The following is a 16378-nucleotide window of genomic DNA, read 5'->3' as shown; positions in this document are numbered from 1 at the left end:
ACGAGGAGCCGGGGGATGTCGTGCCCTAACTCCCAGGCTAAGCATTGGGATGAGTATAAACGTGGCACACGGATTCAGGCAGAAAGTGGAGCGTTTCGCCGTGAGTCAGCTGGTAAAAACTCCCACCAGCTGCTGCTGGGGCACCGTGGATAAAGGCCAGTACGCAGCGCCGACGCTTCAGTGGGAATTTTCTCTTTCCTCGCTCGAACCTCCTTCCCCGTCCCACACGTAACTCAAAGTCAAAAGCCGCCGATAAAGTGCCCTGCCGGGTCGGGACGGCGCTCGGGGCAGGCTGTGCGCGGAAGGGCCGCTCCCGTTTCCCGCTCCCCGGCCCTGCCCGCTCCCGGCCGCGGGACGGCGGCCCCCGCATCCCCCGCGCCTGGGACGGGGAGAGGCCCGCGGGAGGAGGGCTCGGCTCCCCGCCTGCCCACGTCCCCTCCCCGGCCAGGAGGAGGAGGAGGAGAAAGAGCGAGGTCCCGGCAGAGCGGCTAGGAGCGGGTTCGAGAGAGCCCTCCTCCCCCCGCCCGCCCCCGGAGGGGAAGAGGAAAGGAGAGCCGTGGCGGGCGGCGGAGGATGATAACTTAGGGCCGTGCCTGCCCGTGGGAGCTGCCCGCGCCGCCCGGGCGAGGATACCGGGGCGGCAGCGATGTCCCAGGGCACGGCAGGAGGAGAGGGAGCGCCCCAGGTGCTGCCGGAGGGGAAGGAGAGGCAGAGGAAGAGGAGACGGAGGAAGAAGAAGGAGAGTAAGACGCGGCTGGTGCGCTCCAGCCTCCTGTTACCTGAGGCCGAGCCGGAGAAGTCCAAGAGGACGGTCCTGGCCTGCAACCGGCTCAAGACCACCAAGTACACGGCTTTGTCCTTCCTGCCCAAGAACCTCTTTGAGCAGTTCCACCGCCTGGCCAACGTCTACTTTGTGTTCATCGCCCTCCTCAACTTCGTGCCAGCCGTCAATGCCTTCCAGCCGGAGCTGGCCTTGGCCCCCGTGCTCTTCATCTTGGCGGTCACCGCCATCAAGGACCTGTGGGAGGATTACAGCCGCTACCGCTCCGACAAGGAGATCAACCACATGGAGTGCCTGGTGTACAGCAGGTGAGGCAGGGCGGGTGAGGGCAGGGGACGGCAGCGCCGTGCTGGCTGACAGCCCCGCCTGGCACCAGTGAGCGGAGGTGAGGGCAGTCGGCAGGTCCATTGTGGAGGGCTTTCCTTTCCACTTCAAGTGCAAAGAACCTTCCAGTTGCCCGTGGAACTGGTGTCACCCAACTCAACTCAGAACTGCAGGAGTTCGTTCAGTCCTGTACCTACAGGTGAAAGTGAATCTGCTCTGACCGGTGGGGTCCCGCAGTAAATCACTACATGCAAACACTTCCCGGTGTGTGCAGAAAATTACACTTCTGTATAGTTCCACACATTAGTTTCATTATAGTAATATGAGAACTCACACAATCTGCTGTTAAATCTTCAATGAGTGAAAGAAGGATAGAAGCCAAAGGCTTCTGAATTTCAGTTAGGTCTGTGAGGTTTCATGATGTGATATTAGTGAGGCCAGACTGCCTTTCTAAAGTTTTTCCACTGAACATTTACTTTTAAGCAAATGTTTTTTATTTATTATCTCAAATGTCATAATTCCCTGTGACTTTGCTATTTCCCAGTGCTTGTGATGGAGCATTAGGTCACTTATGTCTCAGAATTAGTTTTTCTAATGATCTGGGCAATACATTTAGAGCACTGCTTTGGTATTTGTAAATTAGACTGAAATAACTTTTGCATCAACATTTCTGTGCTTAGAAGCCAGCTTTACGAAATTTTTGTCTTGCTTTCCTCTGAGTGCCAGTCATCTCCTAGTAGTCTAAGGCTAAGTTTTCCTGGGGAATGAGAGAAGACTATATTTTCTGAGAAAGCAGATTTTAGTTTCATTTCTGATGCTTCTAAGGCTAAAAGAAATGAAACACGTGCCAAGAAACTTACACTCTGATTCCACAGACTGTCTGGGAGGGTCTTCTGGGCTGACGTAAGCACGAGACAGAGAGCAACTCTCCTATTGCAAGAAAGGCATGAAAAAAAATACACTGAAAAAGAACTCGTAAAAGGCTGCATTTCCAACATCAGCAGACTCAGCTTGTTATTTCACAAACTTATCATGTAAGCAATCTCACCCAGGGATATTCGTCCACCAGTAGATATGCACGCATAAAAACATAAGTAAAATGGCCTTATTTCTGTAAACTAAACCAAAAACAACCCAGTCAAGTCACACATATAGTTGCTGCTAACCTATGCCTGTGCCTAGTACGTGGAGAACTCTGAGCACTTCTGGTGTTGAGGAAGATGGATTGCAGGAGGTCTTGTAAGGGGCTACTCATGCAGAAAGTAACATAGTGCTAATAAGGATGGTTAATCTATCCTTTTCCAAACAAAATCAGTTTAGAAACAAGCTCTTGTGCTAGGTTGAAAAGCACTAAGTGCCCAGTGCAGAAGATGCTCAAAATATTGACAAATACCAGTACTGGGATATTAATTCTGGAATGTTTTCCCCCCAGCAATTTTCCATATCCCTCTCTGCTGTCAAAAAAGTAGACATGACAATGAGAAAAGGTGTACCTTTGATGTTAATATCACTTCCAGTCTTTTGTGAATCCCAAGTAATTGCACTACCCTTTGTCATGCTTGTGCTTTTGCAGACCAAGTCAGAATTGTTCCTTTAACTTCAGAGTTTAGAATGCTGCTGAGTGACACTTGCACAGATTAATTTGGGAGTGGTTTTCCTTTGCATTGGCATCAAAGACACATGTCGGCCAAATCCCTGTGGGGCAGCAAGCGTGGAAGTGTGAGAGCTCTGTCACCTCTTCAGACACAGCTTTCTGGCTGGATGCAGAGCTGAACGGTGTGTGCTTACAGCCCGCAACAGAGCCGTGGTCCCCAGCAGCAGCTCACCTATTTTCACCTTCCAGCAGTCCCTAGGGAAAGCTTGCTTCCCACAATTAAAAAATACAACAAAACATGTGGTTAAAGTAATTTGCTTACGTTTTTAATCGGCCCACTTTTTCTTCTTTTGTAGCTTTTTATAAACTTCACCAAGTCACCTTTTTAAACATCCTCCAGCTCCAGTGAGCGAGATGGGATTAGGAACTTGCTACTTCTGCAGATAAGAGCTAAGATTCTTGCTAACTTGAGTGACCGGGTACCAAGATTGAGAGATTTGTATCAAGGTCATTGAAGTTGCTGGGCGTGAGTTCAGAAAAGCTGTTTTCTTAGAGAGGTGTCATGCCAGGAGAAACACAAGGGATTGATCCTGACTTTTACTTTGTTTCCTTAGTGACCTTGTTTCTGGAAAAATGTTGAAGCATGTCATATAAGGAAGTAATAAATGACAGCTTTCTCCTCTCATGGATTTTATCACATGCTGGTCCCTTATCAGTTTTACTACCTTCTTAGCAAACCAGACTGTCTCTCCCTCCCCCTACTTGCCACTTCCTTGTGGTAGGGGTAGACTTTGATGCAAATGCTGCCCTCGATAGAAATGCTGCTGCAGCTTTATGAGCATTGCTGCAGTCCTGTGTTCCCCATGGACTGTCAGGGGGTGGGAACTCATCTCTTGCTTATTAGTTGTTCATAGCTTGTTGGAAAGGCCTTCTGCAAGACGAGATGTATCTGAGTTCCAGGACTTTGTGCTGTGATGGGCTCACTTTCCTGCCAGCCTTCCACACAGCTGCTGGAGCCACCTCAAACACAGACTACAGCGTTCAAACTACAGCAAAATAACATTGATTTATAACAGTCAGCAAATAGAGACAGGAACTTTTGCTTCAGTAGTAGAGAAAAGCCCTCTGTCTCAAGTTCTGTGTTGTTTAGTGACCAAGTAAAGATTCAGGTTGGATACTGTATGTTCTGTCATGTATTCTTTTTTTATATAATCCATACATGCTTTCCTGGCTGCTGATGTACCTGTTCTCTGTTAAATACAAGCAGCATTTAGTGATACAAAAGCTACAGGACAGAGAGAATGCAGGAGTAGGCAGAGCCTAGGGGGGCTCATCAGGAGAAGGTTCTACACGACTCCAGCAGTGTCCACTGCCTGGTGCTCTGGCACAACCTACACAGGCAGATCATGTCAAGAACAGGTCTGGGGGAAAATACTGTTCTCTGCTGTGCTGACTGCTTGACAGCTGGCCTTCTTCCTCCTGCCTGCCCAGTGGACTCAGATGACCCGTTCTCATACAGCCACTGCGGAATCAATGACTCTATGGCTCAGAGTTGGCAACACTTGTGAGACAACAAAACAGCAAAGGATGATGCAAGCTAAAGTAAGAAGCTGAAGAGAGATGCAGCTTGTTTTGACAGAAAAAAGACAGTTTTCATTTAGAAATCCTGGATGTTATGGAGAGTGGAAAGTACCTTAGAAGATTATTGCTTTCTAGAGTCAGAGGGAAAGGGAAAAGACTTGATTCTTTGAATAAATTGAAAGAAGCTGTTGAGTTTGAATTGGCAGGAGTCGAGGAGTGAAACACACAGGAGAATTGCAGACTTGTGTTGCTCTGTGATGGACTTTGCAGGTCTGTCTGTAAGAGCAGGAACGGTCTTAAGGAAGATTTCTTGGCCAAGAGAAGCTAATAGGGCCTCTCTCCAGAGGCCTTTAGGGCACCTCTGTCCTTTGGCACTACGGAGGAAATGAGGCACTTACTTTAGGAGGATGGCTTCACAGGTCACCTACAATTGTACAGGTGCTTAAACTAGGAATGCTGGATGACAGCCAAAACTCTTAGCTGATTTAAATGGAGGGAACTTACAAAGGCATTGGAGCCTAGCCTGCAGAAAATTGTTTTTGCAAACCTGTGATTACCTTAGTCTCCCCTCTTCGTTCCTCTTCCTCATTTCTATCACCCAGGGATTGAGATTGGAGATTACAAATTTGCATTCCTAACAGTGAAATCTGTGTTACTATCTTGGATAGTAGTCTCTACCCTCTTGGGAGGATGGAAGGGTGGGTGGCTTTTTTCTTTGCAGTTACAGTCTTCCAGTGCTCTCCAGTGATCACCAGCTCTCACTGGAGTTGTGGATGGCACATGTTGTTAAATATTTGATACAACTAAATGTGTCACTGGAGCAGAAGCCTTGATTTCAGTGTGCTGTTACAAAATATGGTATATGTTTACATGACATGTAAATAGAAGATGAATAGTGATAACTACAGTCACGACAAATAATGACACTTGTCTATCAGGAAATTACATTTTATTGCTGTCTCAGGGCTGAGCTGGTGAAATAATCTCTGCTAACATTTTTCTAGGAGCCATATGTTCAAAACCAGAGGGCTTCACTTTTTAAATCTACTCTCTAGCTCTTGCTGTGTCCAAAAGTATTGCTAAAGAGTGTAATGCCTGTGCATACTGATGAGAGAGTGATAACTGCTTCTTGTGTCAACCTGTGAGTTAGAAATTCCATGACAAATTGCAATTTATGACCGGATACTTGTCACCCCTGAGGTGTGGAAAATGTTTAATGGAGCATTCAGGCTATCAAAGCAGTCTCTTTTACATTAAATGTTAATTTATTTCTGCCAAACTGAAGGGGTGGAGAGAAGAGGGTTTGATGTGGGCAACATTTCCTATAATTTAAAAAATACACTCCCTTTTGCCTTTGTCAACCCACCTGTGAAAGCAATTCCAGCCTTGGAGGGAAAAGATACAGCAGTATTACCAAATCCTCACAAAGGCACAGTAGATCCCACTCATGGCCTCAAAAATAGCCAGATGATGACTTGCTTACAACCACTTCACTTCTTAGGTGCCTTATTTTGTTGGCAACACCAGTTTCTGAGGAATTAGTTTGTGAACATCTCCCACTACTACCATAGTCAAGAGCAGCTTCTTGTCTCAAAATGTGCTGGCAGATAAGACATTTCTCATTAGAAGAAACAGCTTGTTTCCCTTCCACACTGAACACAAATATCACTAGATGTGATTCAAAAGGAAACTACCTGGAATTACTCAGTTTCCTCTGTGAGTGAATTTGGTGCACAAAGAGCTGAAAGCAGGAAGTAGTGGTCTGAATCCGTTGGTGAAGTTGGTGTTTCTTCCTTGAGTTTCAGAAAGATGCGTCTCTGTTCATCTTGCTGTCTCTGTCCTGCACTTCAGTTTGAGCCAGGATGACAGTGAGTCAACTCAGTGATGTAGTAGAGGCTCCTCTGTTAGACTGATAGGGAGCAGTTTTATTCTGCAGTAGAGTTTATCCAAATAGCAAGGGATGTCTGTGCTAATCTTCTGAGATGTAGCCAGCTGGAATGCACAGGACAACCCGTCTCTCTGTCCAGCTGCATGTATGCAGTTTATTTGCTATTCAGTGTAGGGTAAATTTTCTAAGTGCCTGAGCTTCTTTATTGGAAAATAAAATTGCTTGACTCTTGTTACTAAGCTCTTTCATTTGTATTGGATGTCATGAGAGCCGTTGTAGGCTGTTTCACATGCCTCTGGCTGGCTGCCAAAAAAGATGCTTTTAATCTCCACTGAAAGACCTGGTGATGTCCCCAAATCAATTTTTGCTGTTACACACTGCCCTCCAGAGAGACACCATAATCTCTTGTGCTAAGCAGACCACAGCCCAGAATTACAGGTCGCCGCCTTGTGTGCAGATTTCCTTGCTGTTGGGTGTCTTTATTAACTTGAGACCATGATTACTGTTAGAGGTGGCCAAAAGAATAACAGCTCTATTTGATTCTGTCAAGAGTGCCTTTCCAAAGAAAATACACAAGAGGGGAAAAGAATTGCATGTACTGTTCAACTCTGCCTGGTATTTATTGTGATTCCACCTTCCATGTGTCACGTAGTCAGCAGAACTGAAAACCAGAACTGAAACCCGTGACAGCCATGCAAGAATCAGTATTTATGGAACTACTTACCTGCTAGCGTGGCGTAACTTAGCCAGGACATTCCTCTCAGAAGCAGATCAGTCCTCTAGATGTACTAATTAGAGAAAGAAGAAGGGTCCCTGCCACTGGGCAGGACTTTCACGGGTACCTTCTCCAGGCTTACACAACTCCCGTGAATGGGCAGGTTGCTTACCTTGGCACAGCACCAGGAGACGTCCAAGTGCCACATCTCCCTGCTGTGTAATCCAGCATGCTTCCAATTTTAGGGATAGTTACTCTGTGCAAGAGCAGTCTCTAGGATACATCTCTTCTTTCTTTGCAACACCAGCCCTTTTGGGAATGTGTTTTTATGTATGGACACAATAAGGTCAATGCAGTTGGGAAGCCAAATGCACAGCTTTGGGATTAGACCCAGTTTGCAGGATTTACGCTGTGCAGGCTTGGTTTTAGCAGTTGCATATATTGAAAGCAATTAAGTTCATGAAAAGCAGAACAATTTGTTTCACTTCACATAGCTGTGGAGGTGAACCAGTTTCTATGGCTTACCTTCAGCCTTAGTGTTCTCACTTTGGGAGTTGTCACTAATGCACCTTTGGTAGCAGCCAGTGATGTTTGTACCTAGAAGAGATCCACAGCAGAAACTCGATTTGTACCCACCAGCACTGCCTCACTTTGTCTCACCAGAATGTGGAAGTAAGAGAGATTCTTCATGCACTGGGCCAGGGAGAGTGGATTTCAGTGAATGGCATAAAGTGAGGAGCCTGCTAAAAGTTAGGGCACTTGCCTCTCATGGGTCCATTTGTGTAGTTATGGGCAGCAGCTTCCTCTGTTGCACATCAAGCACAAAAGTTGACTCACACCCAAAATTCAGCCACAGTGCATACTTGTGAAAGATACTAGCTTATAGCTTCTCCTAAGCAGGTGTTAGTGGTGGTGTGCAGGGGAAAAGAAATGCAAGGGAGAAGCTTGAATAGCCCTAATACTGAGTTCAAGTGAGAAAATGTACATATCCAAATCTATCTTTGATTCTGAAAAATTAGATAAAGCAAACTTCATATTCACTTGGAGATGACCCTAATGTTTCTGGGTGAATTGGTTTAATCTTTGCTGTGTGTTCAGGAAGTGGGAATGAGGGGGCCTTCAAAGTAAGATCTGACATTTCCTGTAAGATGTGAGCTGAGAGGAGCATCTTCCTCTTTTTTACTCTTTCAAGGATACAGATACACAGCCTGTCCACAACAGTCTAGCCACCCAATAGGGTGTTCTGTTCTGTGGGCTGCTGGCAATAATCTAAGCCTTTGGAGCTGGCAAACTACCATCTAGTTCTTTGCTCCAACAGGAGCAGTATTTTAGCTCTGTTTCAGAACAGTTGCAGGTGAACATCTCTGCCATGGTCAGCCCACATCCTTCATGCCAAGTTGGTTAAAGGACAGTCCTGAACTGGCAAGGTGTGTGTTTTCAGGGGTGGGAAACATCTTCCATCTCCAGTGTTATTTTATTATAATTTTATTCTTGTCTGACCATGATTTCTCAAGAATGACAAGTAGGTCACTGTCTTCACTTCAGTGGCCAGCATTTGCATCATGCCCAGTCATCAAAAACCCAGACTCTGCTGCATATTTGTTTTAACAGGCATGGAGGTTACTTGTTTTGTTTTTATGTTCTGGTTGTCTGGAAATACTGACCTACTTCAAGGAAGAGTTTAACTCCTTGACCAACAACTGACTTCCATTCTTACATATGTGTGCTGCTACATGAACACTGAGGATGTGAGCACTATTACAGAATATTTGATATTTCTGTGTTTCTGATGGAGGTTTTAGTTTTGACTTTTTGAATAAAAAGAGAAAGTTCACTATGAAGTTAGAGCTTTTGTAATCAGAGGTCTTTTATCTTTGTGTATTATCTTATGCTTCCTGAGTTTTTTCTGTGTCTCACAGCCATATACTTACAGCTATCTTATCCTAGCTCCTGTTCACCTTCCCGCCTTCCAGTAGCAACCTGAGTATGCCTGTTTTGGTCATGTTAGCTGATTTTGTGTGTTCTCTAGCAAATCACTGGGAAAGTTGTTGTGAAATCTCTCAAAATATTGATGCCATCACAGGAAGTGCAGAACAGCAGTCACCTTAATACACCTGTGAGTATGTTCTCAATATCTAGATGTGGAATAAGATGCCTCAGAAGATTTGCCACTGAATAAATTTTAGCAGGCAGATTAGCAGCCAAACCCCGAGAGATGCAGAAAGTTCATTAACTATGTTAGAAATATGTACACTATCTTGGGAAAAAGTAGATTTTAAGAAATCAAATGCAATCCATCAAAGTCTGATCCTGCAGTTGTAGTGCATTTTTTTTTGCCTGGGTCTACACTTATATATGGAGGTTTGGATGGTTCTTGTATTTTCTGTTTCTCCCTTTTTAGGATTCCCATGTTTTCATTGTCAGCTTCTCCTTGCTGCACTTCCCTCTGCTGTGTAACTGCAGAGCTGTGAAGCTAAAGCTTGATCTTAAACCATTTACCAGAATAAAGACATACTCACTTTCTTTATCCACATGTTCAAGAGCATGTACATCTTCCTTCACTGGTCCTAGGTTCCAGTTTTATCAGAGAAGCACAGACTGGGGTACCTATCTCCTGACAGAGCTGCTGATTTGCATCTTGACTCTTCACCAAATGCCAATAGTTGCTTTCCCTGTAAACATTAGTGATCCAATGACTGTAGCCCCCTTGCAAGAAGACCTCTTAAATGCTAATTAGATTATCTCTGTCCTGACAAGGGTCTTTCCTAAAGGAATTTGTAATATTTTTTCTGGAACATGGGGTGAGATTTTTTTTAATGTGTCTTTTAGCTAAAAGGTACATGTCCAGTCTGACCAAATCATCTACACTTGTCCCAGAATCAGTGGAGTGCATTGAATGGTCTGGGGGAGGAAGGGAAAATCTTTCCAGCTTGTTTTGAGACATTTATTTTAGGTAAGTTTGAATCAAGAGGTCCTTACCTCTTTCCAATGATGATACAGGAGAAGCTGAACTATACGGCCACTTCCACAGCTAAGTTCAGGTAAGATGACTTCCATTAGTAAACCTAAAATAGATTTTACTTCCTGTCAATTAGTATATGATTTTTTTACAGTGCAAGAGTAAGTATCTTATTCTGCTTAATATACTTAATGATTTATTTAAGAACTATTATTTGAGAGTCAGAGATAAAGTACGTTCACCTGTCAGGTGAAGGGGATAACCTAGTACCCACTGTTTCATCTCCTGCCACGTTCTGCCTTCAGCAATAGCCATTAACTTACTGTCCATACTCGTGAAATGTATTTTTATCATCTATCGCAGCACTGAGAAACAATAGAAGAGATTGGTTGTTGTCAGTAAATTATTTTCGTCTTTGAATGATTGATTCCATTTGCATTTCTGTGGAGTTTTCCAGACTGTCCTTATAATGTAGGGAATCTTGGTATTTTGTTGATCTTATTTGTTCTTTAACTTCAGATGCAACTTTTGGAGATAAGTGTTGAAACAGAAGGTAGGAGGTTCCTTGTACTTGCTTTTGTTTGCCTGGATGTACCTAAATTTTAGGTCAACTAAAACCACTTTGTAAGCTGTGTCTCTAAAATGCAGAGGGCATTTGGGTATTGGACATAATCGTGGATGTTATAAGAAGGAAAGTGGGGCTTCACTGTCAGGAGTCTCATAAATATCAGATAGCGCTTCTGGGTTTTGCCCAGTAGGTTCAGATGTTCAAACTTGCAGGTGATACTGCTAGGTGATCAGGGACTGAATCAGAGGGATCAATGGCAAAATTATTCTGATTATGAGTACTACTGATTTATCTGTGGTTACCAATTTCTATGCTGGAATCTTTGTGTCCATCCATATGGAAGCACAGGCTCTTGCAGATAGACCATGTAGCATTCTAAGAGGTGCAGCATCACAAGATATCATGCCACTGTTTGCTATCTTCAGAGTCCTGAAATCTGTTCATCTAATTGCAGCATTTGACACTCTGCTCTTCCTGATCCTTTCAGGCTTAAATGTACTGAAGCCTATCAGGTTTTTCTTATGTGTATCTCTTATTTATTTTCAGTGTCATTCACTGCATGTCTGCTTTTTGTGGATCCTGTGTGTGTGGGGAAGCTCCTCTTGCTGTCATATCCTGTGGGAGCTTTCTAAAATTCAGACTCAACAGCAAAAGTGTACCACAGCTGAGCCAACTATCAGTCTAGTAGTGCTGATGTTTAATATGCTACATGTACCATGTTCCAAGAGTCAAGTTTAAAGTCTGTAATAGTCTTTTATGGACTGAATAATCCATGTTGTATTTTCAATTTGAGGACTACCACAGTGGACTGATACCTGCCAGCTCATGCCACAAAAATTTGTGTGAGACCAGTAAGAGCCATCTGCAAAGAATATTGCAGTATAGGACCCTCAGACTGACAGTGTATCTCTGCACGTAGAGCTAGCAAAGCTAGCACTAAAATGTAGTCTAGGTTGTAAACCCAACAACCAGTGGATTTTCTGTACTTGCAAATTGTTTGGCTGTGGTTTTTATTTTGTTGGGTTTGTGTGTATGCGTGTATTTGTTTTTTCTTCCAGTTAATAAAAAGGTAGAAATTATCATTTAATACCCCAGTTTCAAAACAGTCGAAGAATCAGCCTGATCTTTATCAATTTCACTAAAGATAAAACGAATGAGAAAACTTAAGCCCAAAATGTTTATTTCCTTTTAAACAGCAGTACTGGAAAAGAGTCTAGCATAATTAATAGTGTTTTTGAAGCACATACAGTCTCTAACTTTTAAAGCCTTTGCTCTGCATTTAAGTGTAAGATTTTGCTAAAATTCCCTATGGTTATTCTAAATTCAATCCTCCTTGGAATGCAGGGAGCAGAAGAGGGGGAGAGTTCCTGAGTTTATTTTCAATGGCATGTGGTTTGGCTTGGAGGATTTTTATAATGCTAATTTGGTCCTTCCATATTAATTCATGTTCTTCCTCTGCTGCTCCTAAATTGGAAACTTTCCATTTTACATCTGGCAGTCTTGTCCTCAGTTGTTTAACCTTTATGCTTTATCACTAGAAATAGCTGTTTTGTGCATGGAATCCAGCCTCTTAGTCATAATAACATTCCCTTCAGCTGCCCTATCTGGCAGCTTCTAGAAGGGTTTTCAAGTTTGGGATTTTTTTATGTTTTGTTTTTTTAACCACTATTTTCATTTGAAGAAAGCATGCCTGAGTTGACAGTGCTGCACCCTACCAAAAAGTTTTAAGCAAGAAAACTATAAGGCACTCTTTACTACTGGTAGGAAGTATAGAAAGACAACCAAATGTAGAGACAGAAGTGTTTAAGACCTGTGATGCATCATGCCCGCTAGTTGAGCAGTATTCAGATTAGACACAAACCTGATTGCTGAGCATTTGGGAGCACAGTTCTTATTTTTCCAGTTACTGAACATAAATTCCAGACGTCCAGGATGCCTTTGGGATGTGTTCTCACTGATGTCTAGCTCCTTTCTGACCTGTTCTTGTAACTCATGAGTTCCAGTTAGATTCCACAGCAGTTCATTCCACTGAGAGCATAGACAATGTGAAAATAGTCTGTGAAGGAGAGGTTCCTAGTCAGTGTTTTCTGTAACTATTATTATTGTGCTACACACCTCTACATGTTTAATGGGAGCTCTAAGGTGGTATGCAATATGCAGCAGGTGTTTGGAAAGTTTAGTCTTTGCATCTCTTTGCCCAAATCTAATTCAAATAAGAGGCAAAACCCAGAAAAATAGGTTTGTTTTGTTTTTTACAGTGTGACTTCCTATGCAGTTGGTTATGTGAATACCAGTTCTTAAAACTGTGCGCTGTGAAAGGTGTGTTCATGCAGCACACATTCAGCACGAATCACAGCTGCTCCAGCTGGTGTATCTCAACACCCTCAGAGCCCCATGCAGAGGTGCTTGCTGCTCTGGAGGCAATTGGGGTATTACTGCTGTCCTGTCTCTTAGCAGGATTTGTCAGCTCAAACATGGCCAAGTTCATATGACTAAGGTTTTCTCTGTGTGGATGGGGCACTGCTGAAGGGGGCAACCCTGCACCTTCCTCTACTTTATTGTCCTTAGATTGATAAAACCCAGTAAGAAAAAAATGTTCAGTAAATGCATATACAAATTACATGACTGCACTTAGTTTGGGTGGGTTATTTCAGTTTAAATGTGACCAAATGGATAGTAAACCATGTTTCTCACTATTGGTAGTTAATGCAGCACTGTTTCCTTAATAACTTTGGATCAGAAAGTAAATTTTATGAAATAAAGTCTTGTAAAACACTCATTTTTTAAGACACGTACAGATAATAAGTGTGATTTGCTGCATCAGCACGTATCAAATTATCAGGAGACTGATGATTAAGGGTTGAAAAGCAAATGAAAGAAGCTGGATATAAGCTTAAGATATTCAAGTGAAGCAGATGTAAGCAAGGGCTACTGCAAGTTGTTATCCTTGTATCCTATTTCTGCCATCTGAATTCATTTTTACTGAGGAGAAATTAAGTGGAAAAGGTGCTGTTAAATTCTTAGGAAGGGAGTGCAATATTCTTAGGAATTTTAGGAAGCTTCACAAAAGTAGCATGTATGTGTCACAGTAGCATCAGCGGCTCATGTTCCAGAGTAATGTTTACCCTGCAAGAAGTCTGCAGAACTCTACTTGAGCCATGAGTTTTCACCTGGCTTTCAGAAATAAGACACTTTTTGCAAGTCAGACCTTCCTTATGATTTACAGGATCACTTCCCATGGCCTTAAACATCTCTGGCTTTCCTATTTGGCGTCTGTGTGCATCTGTCTCTGTTGTAAGGGCAGTCCCTGATGATTTGTGTGGGGTACTCAGAGGCACATTCAGTACACCCTGCAGGGTCTGCATGGGCGCTGCAGCAGGCTGCTGTGTTGGTGTTAGCACAGCCCTGCACAGGATGCCTCTGATGAGCATCTCTGAGCTGCTCAGTAGGCACTGACAGCCAGCATGAGGCACGTAACGCCTTGGCACAGTCACACTGTCTGGAGAAAAAAGCTTGCTGTACAGAACTTGGTTCAAAAGTCTCCAACTCGAGTTTCAAGATTATTTTGCATCTCAGAAGACTCTTCGAGTCTGGTTTACATACACCAATCGAGAAGAAATATTGAGGTTACAATGTTTAGAGCTGTATATGGCACCATGAAATCAACAGTCCTTGGACTGAGAAAGTATTAAAAATATGATTAGGACTGTAATAAGTCTTTAAATGCATATAAGTGGAGTCATAGCTGTTTCTCTGTAAGGAAGCAGTGGGTATTTTGTAAACATCAGTTGAGTGCTTTACAACAGGGTAAGTATAAGAGAAAATGGCCAGGGTGACAGTTTTTCTGTCTTGTCAAGAGAAAGTGTGGCTTCACACATAGCAAGTTAGCAGTTTGTATGCTGGGACAGCTGTCTTTTTGCATAGCTGTGCTTTATCAAGAAATCTCTGAGCAATAGAGAGCAAACAGCCACTTTTGGGGAGCCATGATAAAATAGCAGAAGTAGGTCTTTTTCCACAGGCCTTCAGAGTCCAGAAACTGATGGCTAAAATAACCAGTGTTTTCAGGTACTGAAAATAGGCAACACACAACAGCCAAGAAATTGGAAATCGAGTATTTTTGTCATGTCCTGGAATTATTCTTTGGCCAGCTCAAACTTCTGGTCCTGGTTTTACATTTCCAAGAGAGGCGCTTTAGTTCTAATGTTTTGAACTCTGTTGGCATGGAGAGGGCTGATGGTTAACAAAGAGATCAGTCTGCAAGGGTGGTACAGGGAGTCCTTAATTCAACCTGCTAGGAGAAGGAAGAGCTGAGCCAAACTTCATGCATCAGTGCACTGACTCTGTCTCCTGTTTCAAGTTATTAAAATAACACTCCAGTGGTTTTTCAAAAGGCATTTTCCTAAATGCTCTCTAATGGGCATAACAATTTTAGATGCTGGGAAGTAAATATATTTTCCTACCAGTAGGTTTGTTTTGTTTTGTTTTTCCATCACTTGGCAAGCACTGGTATTTGGGGGGGTTTTGTATTTTGTTTTGGTTATTCTTCTACAGTATTTAGAATGAAATAGAAATTAGCTTTGCTACCAACACCTTGCAGATACACATGCACAAATACTTGAACTTGCCAAAACAAGTTATTTTTTGCATCAGAATTCTTGAGTTTATTTTCTGCTTGCATGTTTTCACAAACAGAGTGCTTTTTCCCAGCTGCTGTGGACAAAACTTACGTCTGCAAGATGGAAAAAACAGTGGCTTTTTAGTTGGTACTGTAGAGATCAGCTATGGAAGTTGAAGAAGAAAATGCAAAATTTGATTATTACAAGGCTACTTAAGACCAATGTTAATATAGCCTAGAAAATAAGGACAAATGTGGTTCTAGCCTCTTAATATCAGTAAAATTAATTCTTGGTGCTTTATAACTGGGTCTTGAAATGAGCCCTAGGAGTAAACTAAGGCCCTGGGGTTTTGATTTACATCCAACCCTCAATTTCTTTTTTGATGGACACTTTTCTATATCATGACAAACTAATTTCACCTCACAAGCACATTAATTCTCCTTGAAGCAAGGTGGGAACATCATCTGTATGTGAAAATCAGCAGTACCAAGGCAAGCTATATCCTCCCCCCAAGTCAGAGCTTCAAGGGCATCAGTGAATGAAGATGTTCCCTTCCTATTCACCCAGAACACTTTCAAGTAACCCATTTGTGCAAGAGATGTGTTCCCTCTTGCCCCTTTTTTCCTTTTCTTGTTTGGTCTACTGTCTTGCTGAATTGCTGAAAGGATTTGGCAATCGTTTTGGGAAAGAGGACAGTTGAATCTTAGAGACACTTACAGGGAGTCACTAGGCCTCCACTCAGGTCTTCAAAAGGCAAGTTGCATGACTCTTTCTGTATGTCAAAGTCATAGTCTTCAAAATGGGAAAACAGTGGCTTATATTTCATAGAGTTTTTGCAGTTTGAGCCAGGACTTTTAAAAGAGGCCTTTGTTGTGATTTGATTCCCCTTAAAGCTGAATGGAAGTTCAGCGTTTTGATTTTCTCATTTCAGCAATATTCAAATCAGCTACCTTATGTGAAAATGTCTAATTTTTTTTTCTTGGATTTTTGGGTTATTAGTAAATCTGATTTCACAATCTTTCCAAATGGGGTAGCAAATAGGTTATGGGAAAATTACAGTTTCAGTTATAAAGAAATCTGTATCAACCATCTGTAAGGGCCAGATGAGTCCCAACACTACTGTGGTAAATGGATTATCATTATTGTACTTCTATTGTACCACTATTATTATCATTATTGTACTTCTCCCACAGTCCCCAGGGAAACTCTGAAATTAAAAAAAAATTTAAAAGGGCATCGTCAGGCACCGCAGAAAAAGAAGGCGAGCATTTAGTTAAGACAAAGCAAAACATTTGGAGGTACCATGTGCAGAAATAACCACTTCAAATGCCTCTTTACTGAAGAAATGTTAC

At 42.7% G+C, this 16378-nt stretch overlaps 1 protein-coding gene and 1 long non-coding RNA gene across 2 annotated transcripts in view; one reads left to right on the top strand and one right to left on the bottom strand.

Moving 5' to 3' along the window:
• The window catches only part of LOC131574202 (uncharacterized), a 44748-nt gene extending 43829 nt beyond the window's left edge, over positions 1-919 (bottom strand). The window contains exon 1 of the long non-coding RNA XR_009276405.1: positions 780-919. This is a non-coding gene — a long non-coding RNA (uncharacterized LOC131574202). The remainder of the gene's footprint in view (positions 1-779) is intronic.
• The window catches only part of ATP10A (ATPase phospholipid transporting 10A (putative)), a 110640-nt gene continuing 94518 nt past the window's right edge, over positions 257-16378 (top strand). Inside the window, exon 1 of the mRNA XM_058828620.1 lies at positions 257-1089. Coding sequence (XP_058684603.1) covers positions 647-1089 — 443 coding nt within the window. The 5' untranslated portion in view covers positions 257-646. The remainder of the gene's footprint in view (positions 1090-16378) is intronic.

The sequence above is a fragment of the Poecile atricapillus genome, chromosome 1 (assembly GCF_030490865.1).
Source record: "Poecile atricapillus isolate bPoeAtr1 chromosome 1, bPoeAtr1.hap1, whole genome shotgun sequence".
Lineage (NCBI taxonomy): Eukaryota > Metazoa > Chordata > Aves > Passeriformes > Paridae > Poecile > Poecile atricapillus.
The sequence above is the reverse complement of the archived record's forward strand: the minus strand, read 5'-3'. Positions and strand labels throughout refer to the sequence as shown.